This window comes from Coregonus lavaretus, assembly GCF_964263955.1.
Source record: "Coregonus lavaretus genome assembly, chromosome: 25".
NCBI lineage: Eukaryota > Metazoa > Chordata > Actinopteri > Salmoniformes > Salmonidae > Coregonus > Coregonus lavaretus.
In genome coordinates this window covers 11,080,112-11,094,509 of record NC_140012.1, presented here as the reverse complement: position 1 = coordinate 11,094,509, position 14,398 = coordinate 11,080,112, and the positions used below count along the sequence as shown (strand labels likewise).

At 41.9% G+C, this 14,398-nt stretch overlaps 1 protein-coding gene and 1 long non-coding RNA gene across 2 annotated transcripts in view; both read right to left on the bottom strand.

Annotated features, from left to right (window-relative positions):
• The window catches only part of LOC311100450 (formin-like protein 1), a gene marked incomplete at both ends in the record, with an annotated part of 65,331 nt that extends 51,605 nt beyond the window's left edge, over window positions 1–13,726 (bottom strand). Inside the window, one exon of the mRNA XM_084141372.1 lies at window positions 13,568–13,726. Within this exon, the coding sequence (XP_083997498.1) occupies window positions 13,568–13,726 (159 nt within the window). The remainder of the gene's footprint in view (window positions 1–13,567) is intronic.
• On the bottom strand, window positions 1,680–2,964 carry LOC311100452. Its single transcript, XR_014609830.1, has 3 exons — window positions 2,861–2,964; window positions 2,358–2,498; window positions 1,680–1,956 (listed from the first exon to the last, which is right to left on the bottom strand). It is a non-coding gene; the product is annotated as an uncharacterized lncRNA (long non-coding RNA).
• Window positions 13,727–14,398: the final 672 nt, after the last annotated feature.

Here is a 14,398-nt window from a genome sequence, read left to right as displayed (position 1 = left end):
GCGTAACGCTCAGTAAAGTAGTCAACCTGATTCTCTGTGTCCTGCGTCTGACTTCACTCGCCGCGTACACATCACCTCTTGACAATTATACTGCACTCTGACTGCAGTCTTTTCTCGTAAGGGTAATTCTGAGTGATGAGAGGACATAATTATGTACTATAGCTGTATTTTTTTTATTTTAGCACCGGGAGAGTTCAACCAATGACAAAAAATCTAAAAATGAATGGAGTCATGTTTTGTAGCAATTATTGTGGCCTTTGTGTTTAGCCGATAGCACAATCACGCTAGCAGCAAGTAGATATGGTTGTCCTTGTTTAATTAGAGCCATTGGACTTGTCTCAATGATGTTCCTATCTGTCAGGACATTGCAGGATATCTAGTTTGACTCATTTTCCCTAGCTTTGTAATAACTACAACCTGACGGGAGCCCTACTTCCTTGTTCCCACCATCGAAGGCAGGCTTTTCGAAATGGAGCGGTACTAGTTTACAGGTTCACTGGAGCTACCGTGCACTGTCTGTCTGAGATTGCTAAATAATTAGCTACAATGGCTGCTTCTGAAGATTCCTCTTTCCAAGAATAGCTGGACACCAATTTATTTTTTATGTTCTTTTACATAGGAACATACAGCCCTATTTATTTGAGAAGGAATACATTGAAGAGGAGTTGAGACAGCGAGAAAAATATTGCGAGACCAGCAAACAGAGGTGGCAGCCTAGACCAGGAGGACCAGGACTCAGGAGGGTAAATGACAAACGAGTAAGTTGTTCTGCTGTGGGTAGCTAGCTAGCAATATAAGCTCACTTTTTACACGAGGCAGTGTTGTTCAGCACAGTACAATTTTGTTAAGCTAGCTATGTTTGCTATACCTAAAATGTTTTGTAGTCTAACATTATAGCTAGCTAGCTAACTAGCCTAGCTAACCTCAGTCCATCTCATTAGGAGCAAAACTGGATACATTTTTTGATGATGATGACAAAGACTAAAGGAATGACTTTGGCTTTATGACTCATATTTGTCTTGGAGTAACTATACCTGTGTGTGGTAGCTAGCTAGCTAACATGTGACTGTCAGATGTCTCATATTATACATCATGCTGCTACAGTAGGAATACAGACACTACACAACAATTGTCCATGAATGTCTAATAGCATTTTTGTCTTTCTCTCACAGACAATACTACTTGGTTACAAAAAAGTTGATGACTCTCAATAGAAGATGTGAAAGGTCCCATAACAACAATCTCCACTTGTATCAAAGTGACTGCGAACACCTCACAGCACCACCCAAACACACCATATGCAAGTATTTCCTTTTCTTTAGAACTATAGTATTTATCATAGTAGTATATTTTTCTTCTACTGTATATATGTCATACATTGCCATAACTGTTCCTGCATACTGCTGTGTAAACTCACCTTGGTCTCCAGAGCAAATAAACTTTGTCTTGAATATAAGCCATGTCTACTTATTTGCTATATTGAAAGACTAATCTACAGTTTTATTGAAACATGTTTACTTGCCAACAAATTACATTTTAAATGGTACACCAACTCCCTGCATCATTTGTTTTCGCTATGATTGAGCTAGTTTATCCAAATACCAAGCCATTAATATCACAATGAATTGATCCAGAGGTTGAAGTCAACACTTTATTGGTTTCTGATGCAGCTGGAATCATTTAGTCACAAAATATTATATAAAACACCATTAGAACTAACCATATCCATACCACAATGCAGTTGTGAGCATACTATGTATTCTATAATATACTACAACATCAGTCTAACTGAATATGGATGTTGTGTTGGTTGGATGTTCCAGGCAGGTTCCAGAATACTTTTCAGCTGGTGCACCTCTCCTTGTGTTGGATCATGGCAGCTGGTTTAGGAGGCTTTGGCGCTGTGGTGATGTTGTTTCGACCTCTTGCAGAAGATTTGTTTGTACTGCAAGTCTCCTGGAAAGACATGAAGACTGATCATGAGGAAGTGTAAAACATGAAGACTGATCATCTGTAAACAAAAAAGGGTCCCGTAGACTGGTATGTGTTTTGTTACACTCAGAGTCAATAATGGAGCATTGAGATGGACTGTTAACAAGATGAGAAAAGTTTGACTTGTAGACAGTCTAGTCGTGTATTGTTGTGTATGAGTGCCTACAGTTGTGCTGTTGAGTAGACAAGCAGTGCCAACAATAGAGTGAATAGGCTAGATAAATATACTAACAGCCCCTATCCCCCATGCCAAAGAACTGACTGCAAGGATGTGAAAAGTAGGTTTGAGGAGCACTTGGCTTGTAGATAGTTTAGTTTATTTGTGATTTTGTTTTCTCAAGAGGGTATTGTTCTTTCATAAATACCTTTGGCTGTCCTGGCTTGTTTCAGAGTCAGATGATGTTGAGCTTGAGCTTGTTCCCGGCTGAAAGCTTTCATCCAAATAGGACAGGCTCTGTACTACTAAAGCTGGTGTCAAGGTCATCGCTATCAGTAGCAGGATTAGGCTGTAGGACACACAGTAGTCCGTGATTAGCCTAATTTTACTACTTTGTCCCCATTAATACACATCCAACAAGGTACTATATCCACCCACCCCACTCATGTCAATAGATCATGCATACTAACCTTCACACACAATACCCACCCCTAACAGACACCAGTCAGTCACCCACACCTAATAGCTCCTTTTCTCCAATTTAGACTTCAACTAAGCCTCCATAATACAGCGAAAACTACAGTAGAATTTATAGCATACTTGTAAACACACCAACTATGACAACAAGACACGGACCATATTTATGCATAGCGCCAGTATATTTATTTGCTCATCATGGAGTTGTGGAAATATTTAGCAAAGGTGACTTACGCTAGTTCCTGGTACTGAGTTTGATGTTGATGCCACTGCAGATGTTGATGGGATCAGACTCTAAATATAACATAAAGTCACGTTAGCCTCTGCGGTAGTTAGTTAGCTAGTTAGCTAGCTGTTAGATACGGTCCGGTAGGCTGTAGATAACAAAACATAATGATGCTAACGTTAGCTTGCAAAGTTGCAAAACACATCACCAGATAGCAGCTGGCTAATTACATTGATTTGCTTTCAAATGTTTACACAGCGTATTATGAAAGCCAGCTAACTAGATTTTGGTTTAGATAAACAAATGTAGTTCTCTAGCTAGGTAAGGTTAGCTATGTTACCTCAACTTGGTTTATTTTCTGCTGTGCTGACTGATTGGATGCCTTCCTATTTGAAGTGAAGCGGGAAATTTATGGAATAGCATCACTTTTCAACGTTCGATGACCTCAGTTTCAAAGTCCTCTGGCTGAAAGTGCTGGCTACAAACATAGACATTTCTCGACATTTTAGTCATTTAGCAGACGCTCTTATCCAGAGCGACTTACAATTAGTGAGTGCATACATTTTTTATACTGGTCCCCCGTGGGAATCGAACCCACAACCCTGGCGTTGCAAGCACCATGCTCTACCAACTGAAGTACACGGGACTACACATCAACTTGATCCACTTTCAACGGGGCGTCCTGAAATTGCTATGAATTCTGGATAGTGTGGTAAATGTAGTTGGCCCGTGGAAATGTAAATGGCCCGTTTCTAAAGGTGAGATGCAGAAACGATTTTTATGACACATATGATATGTTATTAACATATTAATGGACATATATAGTGAAATAGAGCAGTGGTGACATTTCCCTTTAATGTCTTTCTCTGTAGCACAGATCGCCCACTGTAGAGGGATCCCTGCATACCAACCAGCCTGCTCGGTATAAAGTCGGAGTAGGACGTTTGGCACATCTGAGGTTTGCTATGCACACTCAGCATTCGATGAAGGGGGGTGGGTCCGGGGGCGTCGGGTAAGGGGGTGTGTGGTGGAGAGGGGAGTACAATGTAGGGGGACGATCTATCTTTAGTGCTCCCCACGAGTGATGTAGCAAAAAAAAGGAACAGTCTCATACACAGGAGAATGTGCTTATGTGCACCTTATATACAAACATGAATTTACGAACACAAGCAGACATATTGATATATATGCAAAACATACTGTATACTCAGTACTCAAATTTACTGTACACACACACAGACACATACAAAGACAGACACAACAGACACAAACACAGGGATGTCCAGCCTGATTTGACAGCACAGCAGATGGCACCGGATGTATGCCCAAGCCCTTGAGCCAAGATGATTCATTACAACAACAACAACAACAACAACTCTGATCTCTAGACCTCACTCCAGACCAGTGTTCGATTTCTCAAGAACACACACGCGCCCCACTACTGCCCTACAGTAGCTGGCCCCCCTATCTCTCCCTGCCTCTGAATCATGGAAACCAATTAATTAGACATGAACTGTAGGGTTAGAGTACACTGTCTGTAAATAATATACAGTAGCAATTTAATCATGTATGGAGCGATAACATTGAATATACTCACCACATATTAGATTATCCTCATGATTTAAACCTTAGTAGGAATCTGTTTATATCTCAGGTATGAGTTATGGTGTGATAGGTGATTTGAAGGAGTCAGGCGCAGGAGGGTACGTTTATTCCGTAGTACAGAGTTACGCTGGATAGCGTCAAACAGTCCAGTGCACAAAACAGGCACACTGGAACAAAATAGGCACACAAGGAAAATATACCCCGGCAATACAAAATACACGTAGCTCAACCGAGCAACTCTCTCCTTACATTAAACAATCACCCACAAGGACAAGGGGGGCAGAGGGAACACTTATACATGTACTAATGAGGCGATATGAACCAGGTGTGTGTAATAGACAAGACAAAACAAATGGAATGATGAGATATGGAGCGGCAGTGGCTAGAAGGCCGGTGACGACGAACGCCGATGCCTGGCTGAACAAGGAGAGGCGGCAGCTTCGGAGGAAGTTGTGACATATGGAGCAATACAATGCATTTATTCAACTGCCTATTTAGCTGCTTATGTAAATTATGGACTTTTATTAATGACCAGGCAAAGGTGTTCTATAATGTAGACTCTTTCATTTGATTGGAGTCATATTAAATTACAGAGCAAAGTGGGGTTGGGAGTTGCCTGTGCACGAGCAAGGTTTTTGGATGAATTCTCAGTTTAGCCTACAAATAGTCTTCATTTGAACTGAGTGTAGATAGATGAGGTAGGCAGTTCATGCATGTAAATGAACGCAAATGAGCAATCAAATAGCTTTAACCAAGCAAATCAAACAAGGTTGACAGAGACCAATGGGTAAGAACCACATACGATTTTAATCTGATCACCCTGTTGAAGGAGAACTTTCCCCTGCAATGGAAACTTGTAGTGTATTTGAGGTTACATTTACATTTTAGTCATTTAGCAGATGCTCTTATCCAGAGCGACTTACAGTTAGTGAGTGCATACATGTTTCATACTGGTTAGAAAGGCTTCTGAAGTTTGTAATTACCTCCCGAGTGGCGCAGTGGCCTAAGGCACTGCATCACAGTGCTAGCTGTGCCACTAGAGATCCTGGTTCGAATCCAGGCCGGCCGTGACCGGGAGACCCATGGGGTGGCGCACAATTGGTCCAGGGTAGGGGAGGGAATGGCCGGCAGGGATGTAGCTCAGTTGGTAGAGCATGGCCCCCCATGGGGGGCCAGTATGAAAAAAATATAATGTATGCACTCACTAACTGTAAGTCGCTCTGGATAAGTGTGTCTGCTAAATTACTAAAATGTAATTTCCACTATAACATTTCAGACTTAATTTTCCCTTCAGAAAAATTTATCAATCCCTACAAAAATGTCCATTAATTATAATCCACATACTAATCAACATTTCCTGTTACTGCAGGATTATTTTTCCTGCTGTAGCAAACTGGCTCAAATTAAGATCCTACATCTGTAGTTAAGAGTATAGCCTAGTTCCACATACCTAGTTCTGAACTTCTGTCAAGGTATCTACCTCAGTCCAAAGCCTAATACACTTGTGGAGTTCTGAGATTATTGGATACAAGTAGGCTAAGCAATATTGTGAATATTGTTACAACATGCCCACATTTCTTTTAAGTGGTCAAAACTAAATATATAAAAAAGTTATATTTTCTTAAAGATAATAAGCAGTGTAGGCATGTCTCCCACATGGTGAGTCACTTGGCTAACATACTTACGACTACATCTCATCCTCATGTGGTGGCTTGACTCAGGTAATTATTGTGGAGGTGATAGCCCCCATAATAATATACAGTGCATTCGGAAAGTATTCAGACCCCTTGACTTTTTCCACATTTTATTATGTCACAGCCTTATTCTAAAATTGATGAAATTGTTTTTTTTCCTCATCAATCTATACACAATACACCATAATGACAAAGCAAAAACAGGTTTTTAGATTTTTTTGCAAATGTATTACAAATAAAAAATGGAAATATGACATTTACATAAGCATTCAGACCCTTTACTCAATACTTTGTTGAAGCACCTTTGGCAGCGATTACAGCCTCGAGTCTTCTTGGGTATGACGCTACAAGCTTGGCACACCTGTATTTGGGGAGTTTCTCCCATTCTTCTCTGCAGATCCTCTCAAGCTCTGTCAGGTTGGATAGGGAGCGTTGCTGCACAGCTATTTTCAGGTCTCTCCAGAGATGTTAGATCGGGTTCAAGTCCGGCCTCTGGCTGGGCCACTCAAGGACATTCAGAGACTTGTCCCGAAGCCACTCCTGCGTTGTCTTGGCTGTGTGCTTAGGGTCGTTGTTAGAAGGTGAACCTTCGCCCAAGTCTGAGGTCCTGAGCTCTCTGGAGCAGGTTTCCATCAAGGAACTCTCTGTACTTTGCTCCGTTCATATTTCCATCGATCCTGACTAGTCTCCCAGTCCCTGCCACTGAAAAACATCCCCACAGCATGATGCTGCCACCACCATGCTTCACAGTAGGGATGGTGCCAGGTTTTCTCCAGACGTGACGCTTGGCCTTCAGGCCAAAGAGTTCAATCTTGGTTTCATCAGACCAGAGAATCTTGTTTCTCATGGTCTGAGAGTCCTTTAGGTGCCTTGGCAAACTCCAAGTGGGCTGTCATGTGCCTTTTACTGAGGAGTGACTTCCGTCTCGTCACTCTACCATAAAGGCCCGATTGGTGTAGTGCTGCAGAGATGGTTGTCCTTCTGGAAGGTTCTCCCATCTCCACAGAGGAACACTGGTGCTCTGTCAGAGGCCCTTCTCCTTCTCAGTTTGGCCGGGCAGCCAGCTCTAGGAAGAGTCTTAGTGGTTCCAAACTTCTTCCATTTAAGAATGATGGAGGCCACTGTATTCTTTTTGACCTTCAATGCTGCATAAATTGTTTGGTACCCTTCCACAGATCTGTTCCTCGACACAATCCTGTCTCGGAGCTCTCCGGACAATTCCTTCGACCTCATGGCTTGGTTTTTGCTCTGACATGCACTGTCAACTGTGGGACCTTATATAGACAGGTGTGTGCCTTTCCAAATCATGTCCAATCAATTGAATGTACAACAGGTGGACTCCAATCAAGTTGTAGAAACATCTCAAGGATGATCAATGGAAACAGAATGCACCTCAGCTCAATTTCGAGTCTCATAGCAAAGGGTCTGAATACTTTATTCTATATTTTTCATGAATTTATATTTCTAAAAACCTGTTTGAGCTTTGTCATTATGGGATATTGTGTGTAGATTGATGAGGAAAAACAAGAATTTTATCCATTTTAGAATAAGGCTGTAACATAACAAAATGTGGAAAAGGGGAATGGGTCTGAATACTTTCCGAATGCACCGTATGGATTTGTTGAAGCTCAATGTTAAATTCAATTTTCCCTACCATCATATCTAAGCCAATATGACACCAATGTCTATGAAAATTCTGAAAAATAAAGTTTAATGGAGCCTCTCGTCATGATCCGTCTAGCCGTTACTGAAAACCCTTGTACCTGATTTTTTACAAGGTCGTTAGCATTAGGGTCGGCAGACAATTAAAACGAGGCTACAGCGTCCATAAGGTGAAAATTGGACTTAGATCCATTTGGACTGAATACGTTTGCAGGTGCAACAGTTTTTATAAAATGTATAATTTATCGCTCTCACGTGCATATTTCCATCCATTAAGAACCAACTATGTGCTACCTTTTTGTAGCATTTCTGACAATGCTAACATATTTTCAGCCGAATCTCAGAGTTCTAAAACCAGACCAAAGCACTTGGGTTGCGCAGCAACAGTGCTAGTAGCTAACTACCAGTCAGATAAGAGGCAAGCTACATGCAAAGGAAGCTAGCTATATTTTGCTATGGAAGGTTTTTCACATGCTGAAGTATGTGGAAACTGTTGGCCTTGACAGTTGACACTTGTGTATAATAAGCACAAATAAGATCGCGAACATACTTGGCTGCTATTGCCAAATAACCAGACCTGGCACCAGGATAAAGTGACTAAGGGGGCAGTTGAAATCGGAGAGGGGGCACAATTTTGGGGGGTTCTTGCAAAGGAAATATATTGAATTCTGCTTATATCACACTATACCACAATAAACATAACGTTCAAATGCTGAGACAAAATATACACACAATCTACACACAATACCCCGTAATGACAAAGCTCAAACAGGTTTTTAGAAATGTTTGCAAATTATAAATATATATACCTTATTTACATAAGTATTCAGACCCTTTGCTATGAGACTCGAAATTGGGCTCAGGTGCATCCTGTTTCATTTTTACATTTAACTCATTTAGCAGACGCTCTTATCCAGAGCGACTTACATGAGCAATTAGTCTTAAGTACCTTGCTCAAGGGTACATCGACTGATTTTTCACCTAGTCGGCCAGGGGATTAGAACCAGCGACCTTTCGGTTACTGGCACAACGCTCTTAACCACTAAGCTACATTTTACTCATTTAGCAGACGCTCTTATCCAGAGTGACTTACATGAGCAATTAGGGTTAAGTACCTTGCTCAAGGGTACATCGACAGATTTTTCACCTAGTCGGCCAGGGGATTAGAACCAGCGACCTTTCGGTTACTGGCACAAAGCTCTTAACCACTAAGCTACCTGCCGACCTGTTTCCATTGATCATCCTTGAGATGTTGCTACAACTTGATCAAATCAAATCAAATTGTATTTGTCACATACACGTGTTTAGCAGATGTTATTGCGGGTGTAGCAAAATGCTTATGTTCACTTGTTGTATATTCAATTGATTGCAACAGGACAACCACCCTAAGCACACAGCCAAGACAACACAGGAGTGGCTTCGGGACAAGTCTTTGAATGTCCTTGAGTGGCCCAGCCAGAGGCCGGACTTGAACCCGATCGAACATCTCTGGAGAAACCTGAAAATAGCTGTGCGGCGACGCTCCCCATCTAACCTGACAGAGCTTGAGAGGACCTGCAGAGAAGAATGGGAGAAGCTCCCTAAATACAGGTGAGCCAAGCTTATAGCGACATATCCAAGAAGACTCTAGGCTGTAATCGCTGCCAAAGGTGCTTCAACAAAGTACTGAGTAAAGGGTCTGAATACTTATGTAAATGTGATATTTCAGGGTCTTTTTATAAATTTGCCAAAATGACTAAAAACCAGTTTATGCTTTGTCATTATGGGGTTTAATCAATTTTAATCCATTTTAGAATAAGGCTGTAACATAACAAAATGTGGAAAAAGTAAAGGGGTCTGAATACTTTCCGATTGCATTCCATCACAGACAGAAAAAGTCCACTGCCCCCCTCCCCTCGACTCTATTGCGTCCACTGTCCCCCTTAGTGGTTGCTGGTTTAAAAAACTCAATCATGTCCACAATCGCCGACACACATTGCTTGCCAGCTGCCGATCATTAACAAGTGCAGTGCAGTTCAAATGCTATTTGCTTGATGAATGCCTAGCAAATCCTTTGGTACTATCAATAGTATGCTTCCAGTTAGAATACCCAGCCTGAGTTTTTCAGGGACGAAGGACACTGTCTACTGGTGTCCTAGCTAGCTACCAGGGTCGACCCACCTCCTGGCTGCTGTGTACCGGAGTCCTCCTAGCTAGCACCCAGTGTCCTTCACTAACACCTGGCGAACAGCTGCCCTCACCGGCGTTAACAGAACTGCGGGAAAACAGTGCCCAACACTGTCTACGGGTCGGGGGCGAAGGACACTGTCTACCGGTGTCCTAGCTATTGTTAGCTAGCTAGCTACCTATCCCGCATGCTTTGTACTGGAGTCCTAGCTAGCTAACTAGCTCACTAGCACCCAGTGTCCTTCGCTAATGCCTGCCGAACACCTGCCCTTGCCGTTGTTAACAGAACTGCGGGAAAACAGTGCCTGACAGGCGGGGGCGAAGGACACTGTCTACCTGTGTCCTAGCTAGCTAACTAACCCCCCCCCCCCCCCCATTCTTCCGTGGGGTTTATCGGCGGTTGGCATCCAACGTTATGGTGCATTACTACTGTACTGGTGCTCTCCCACCTGTGTACCAGAGTCCTAGCCTAAAAATTATGCAGCATTGCCCACATGCAAGAACGCCACGAATTGTGGGCTACAATTGCACCCATCTCCGTCTTGCTACTACGGAGGAGAGAACGGTGGAGACTGCCACTTCATGCCTTGCTCTCCGAGTCACCTAATGTGAAAGTCAATAATGTATGTAAATAGTTTATGGGTTGTCTACTAAGTTAACATATGGAATTGTTTTAAGATGGTCATACCATGGATCATTTAGCTATTTGATTTTGAATTTTAGGACCCCTTTAGGTATCAACAAAAATATATAAACAAATAATTTGATAAAATATTGAATACGGCAAAAAATACAGTAAAAAAAAAAATCATAACCCTTTGGCAGCGATTTCAGCTGTGAGTCTTTCGGCGAACATTTCGAAGAGCTTTCCACAACTGGATTGTTCAACATTTGCCCATTATTATTTTCTAAATTCTTCAAGTTCTGTCAAATTGGTTGTTGATCATTGCTAGACAACCATTTTCAGGTCTTGCCATATACTTTTTAAAGTAGATTTAAGTCAAAACTGTAACTCAGCAAGATTCACTGTCTTATTGGTAAGCAACTCCAGTGTAGATTTGGCCTTGTGTTTTAGGCTATTGTCCTGCTGAAAGGTGAATTTATCTCCCAGTGTCTGGTGGAAAGCAGATTGAACCAGGTTTTCCTCTAGGATGTTGCCTGTGCTTAGCTCCATTCCTTTTCTTTTTTATCCTGAAAAACTCCCCAGTCCTTAACGATTACAAGTATACCCATAACATGATGCAGCCACCACTATGCTTGAAAATATGGAGAGTGGTACACAGTAATGTGTTGTATTGGATTTGCCCCAAACATAACACTTTGCACATAAAGTTGATTGCTTTGCCACATTTTTTGCAGTATTACTATAGTGCCTTGTTTCAAATAGGATGCATGTTTTGGAATATTATTCTGTACATTTACGTCATTTAGCAGATGCTCTTATCCAGAGCGACTTACAGTTAGTGAGTGCATACATTTTCATACTGGCCCCCCGTGGGAAACGAACCCACAACCCTGGCGTTGCAAGCGCCATGCTCTACCAACTGAGCTACAGGGGGCCTGTACATGCTTCCTTCTTTTCACTCTGTCAATTAGGTTAGTATTGTGGAATACTACAATGTTGTTGATCCATCCTCCGTTTTCTCCTATCACAGCCATTCAACTCTGTAACTGTTTTAAAGTCACCATTGGCCTCATGGTGAAATCCCTGAGCAGTTTCCTTCCTCTCCGGCAACTGAGTTAGGAAGGACACCTGTATCTTTGTTGTGACTGGGTGTATTGATACACCATCCAAAGTGTAATTAATAACTTCACTATGCTCAAAGGGATATTCAATGTCTGCTTTTTGTATTTTTACCCATCTAGCAATAGGTGCCCTTCTTTGCGAGGCATTGGAAAACCTCCCTAGTCTTTGTGGTTGAATCTGTGTTTGAAATGCACTGCTCGACTGAGGGACTTTACAGATAATTGTATGTGTGAGGTACAGAGATGAGGTAGTTATTCAAAAATCATGCAACTTATTATGTGAGTTGTTAAGCACATTTTACTCCTGAACTTATTTCAACAAAGGGATTGAATACTTATTGACTTAAGTCATTTCAGATTTTCATTTCTAATTCATTTGTAAAAATTCAGAAAACATAATTCCACTTTGACATTATGAGGTATTGTGTGTAGGCCAGTGACAAAATAATATCTATTTAATCCATTTTAAATTCAGGCTGTAACACCACAAAATGTGGAAAAAGTCTGGGGTGTAAATACTTTCTGACCAGAATGATGCACACCTTCCTCACAATAACACCATGTTCAGATATCGTTTCTGTACAGTTGATTATCTGCAATCTAGTCGACATTCTAGATTGCTTTGAATTACAGGAGTAGACATTGATTTTGACAGAGTAAAACTAACTATGAGACTGACATGAATGAATATCATAGTATGAATATCAGTGTCATCTGGCAGCTGCAATTGCACATTGATTGACACGTGCACAAACAAACTACTGTGCTATCTCACTAATGTAATTTCTATGAAAATGTGAAGTTAACCAAGTTAGCCAATATAAGTGTTAAATTGACATTGTAGAGAAGTTTTAAGGACACACAGTCAGGCAGCTCTCTTCTCTTTCACCATCTATTTGTTTCTATATCTATGATGCAAATCTATAGGGCAAACAAATAGGTATGGACTGAGGATTAGGCAGTCACTTGAGATAAAGGAGATGGATGTGCGAGAGAGATTAAAAACAAGAATGCATTTAATGATATACCATGGCATTGACTCCACTGAGCAACATATCAAACATAGCTGAGCTATTATGTTGCCCAATTGGTTTTTGGCTGTCAACATGACCACGAGTTGCTTAGCCACAGCCTATAATATGTTTTTGCAGACCGAGGACAAATAGGCCCAGTGAAGGGAGTAACAAGAACATCAAGTTACGGAGTCGAGGAATGCCCAACTTGCAATTGATTCTGTTGAGGAATTGTCATCGAGTACTAGGAAATTAGCATTAGTTGGTTAGGAAGTGAATGGCTGGATTTACTGTTAACATTACTGCAGTAATATTGATGAAAGCCATCTTTTAAAAAGTGGCTTGCCTAACGTTTTAATACTACAGTAGGTAGAACAAACCAAAACTGAAGTTATAAAAGGGAAATTGTACAACTAATTGGGATTCATGAATATCTTTGAACTACAAACTTGAACAAAGAAATGTACTGTCACAGGCTCACAGTTCATGTGGTATAATTGTGTTTAATGGCTAACTTTTATTATACCTTATCCACTGCAAATATGGAATAGAACTTCCTCTTTATCCATCCCCAACTGACCATACAATGAACTCAATACTACTGTAAACCAGATAATAAAGGACTTCTTATTTGTCCTCCCACAGTCACATTATGTACCCTGCTCGTTGATAAGCCTGTCCGAGGAATGTGCACATGTTCAGCATTCTTTGTTTCTTTGTATTGTTTTGCTTGTTGTTTCTGTATGGGAGTGCGTAAAATTGAATGTGTGCCCTCACAGGCGCTATATTCTGGGCCCTGTGTGTGTGTGTCTTCAGCCATCAGACTCACCAGCACTGCATTGAAGCGCTCCTCTAACTCCTCCTCGGCAGGCATGGGGAGTTTGGGGCCCGCCGCCTGTTTCTGGGGGGCCCCTGAGCCTGGGGGGGTGGACACCGTCTTCACCTCCTTCCCCAGTGGCACATCCATACTCCCAGCGGCATTGCCCATGATTACTTATCCCAGATGCACAGACCCAGGTACTCCACAGCTACTTCCACACAGTCACGGACACTAGTAGATCCACAGGAGTCCAGTCTGACTGCACAGTTAAGACAGCACTGGAACTCAAATGTTGTGGTGAACCAAACTTATTCTTCCAGTACTTTTCCTGTTGAGATGAGGCTCTATGTGGCATTGAGTGGCTACCATTGACAATTTCCTTAACCCCAGGGGAGCAGGCCAGCCCAAAGTATCATCTTCTCCAATGTTCCTGCTCCTTCATCCTCTCAGACAGGGGAAGGGTTGATGCAAAATTACTCAAAAGTGTCAGACCTGTCAGCAAGGTCCCTGTGCGGCATGAACAACCCTCAAGAGACTGAGAGGTGGAGAGAAAGAGAAATAGAGAGGCGGCTGGAGAGTATGAGCGTGACACTCAGAGAAGACTCAAAGAGGAAAAGAAAGGATGAGGAGTGGGAAAAAAAAAAACACATTCAAAAGGTAGAAACATATGTGTTGTCCTGTGTTGTCCTGTGAAGGAGAGGTGCAAAAACTCCTATGCAGAGAGTAACATAGGTCCCGAGTGGCAGCAGTAGCTGGCAAAGAGAGCTGGGGGTCTTAAAGATTGGAGGTGGGGGCCACTCTCTTCTGACTGGAGTCCACACACGATGCTGGGGCTAACCG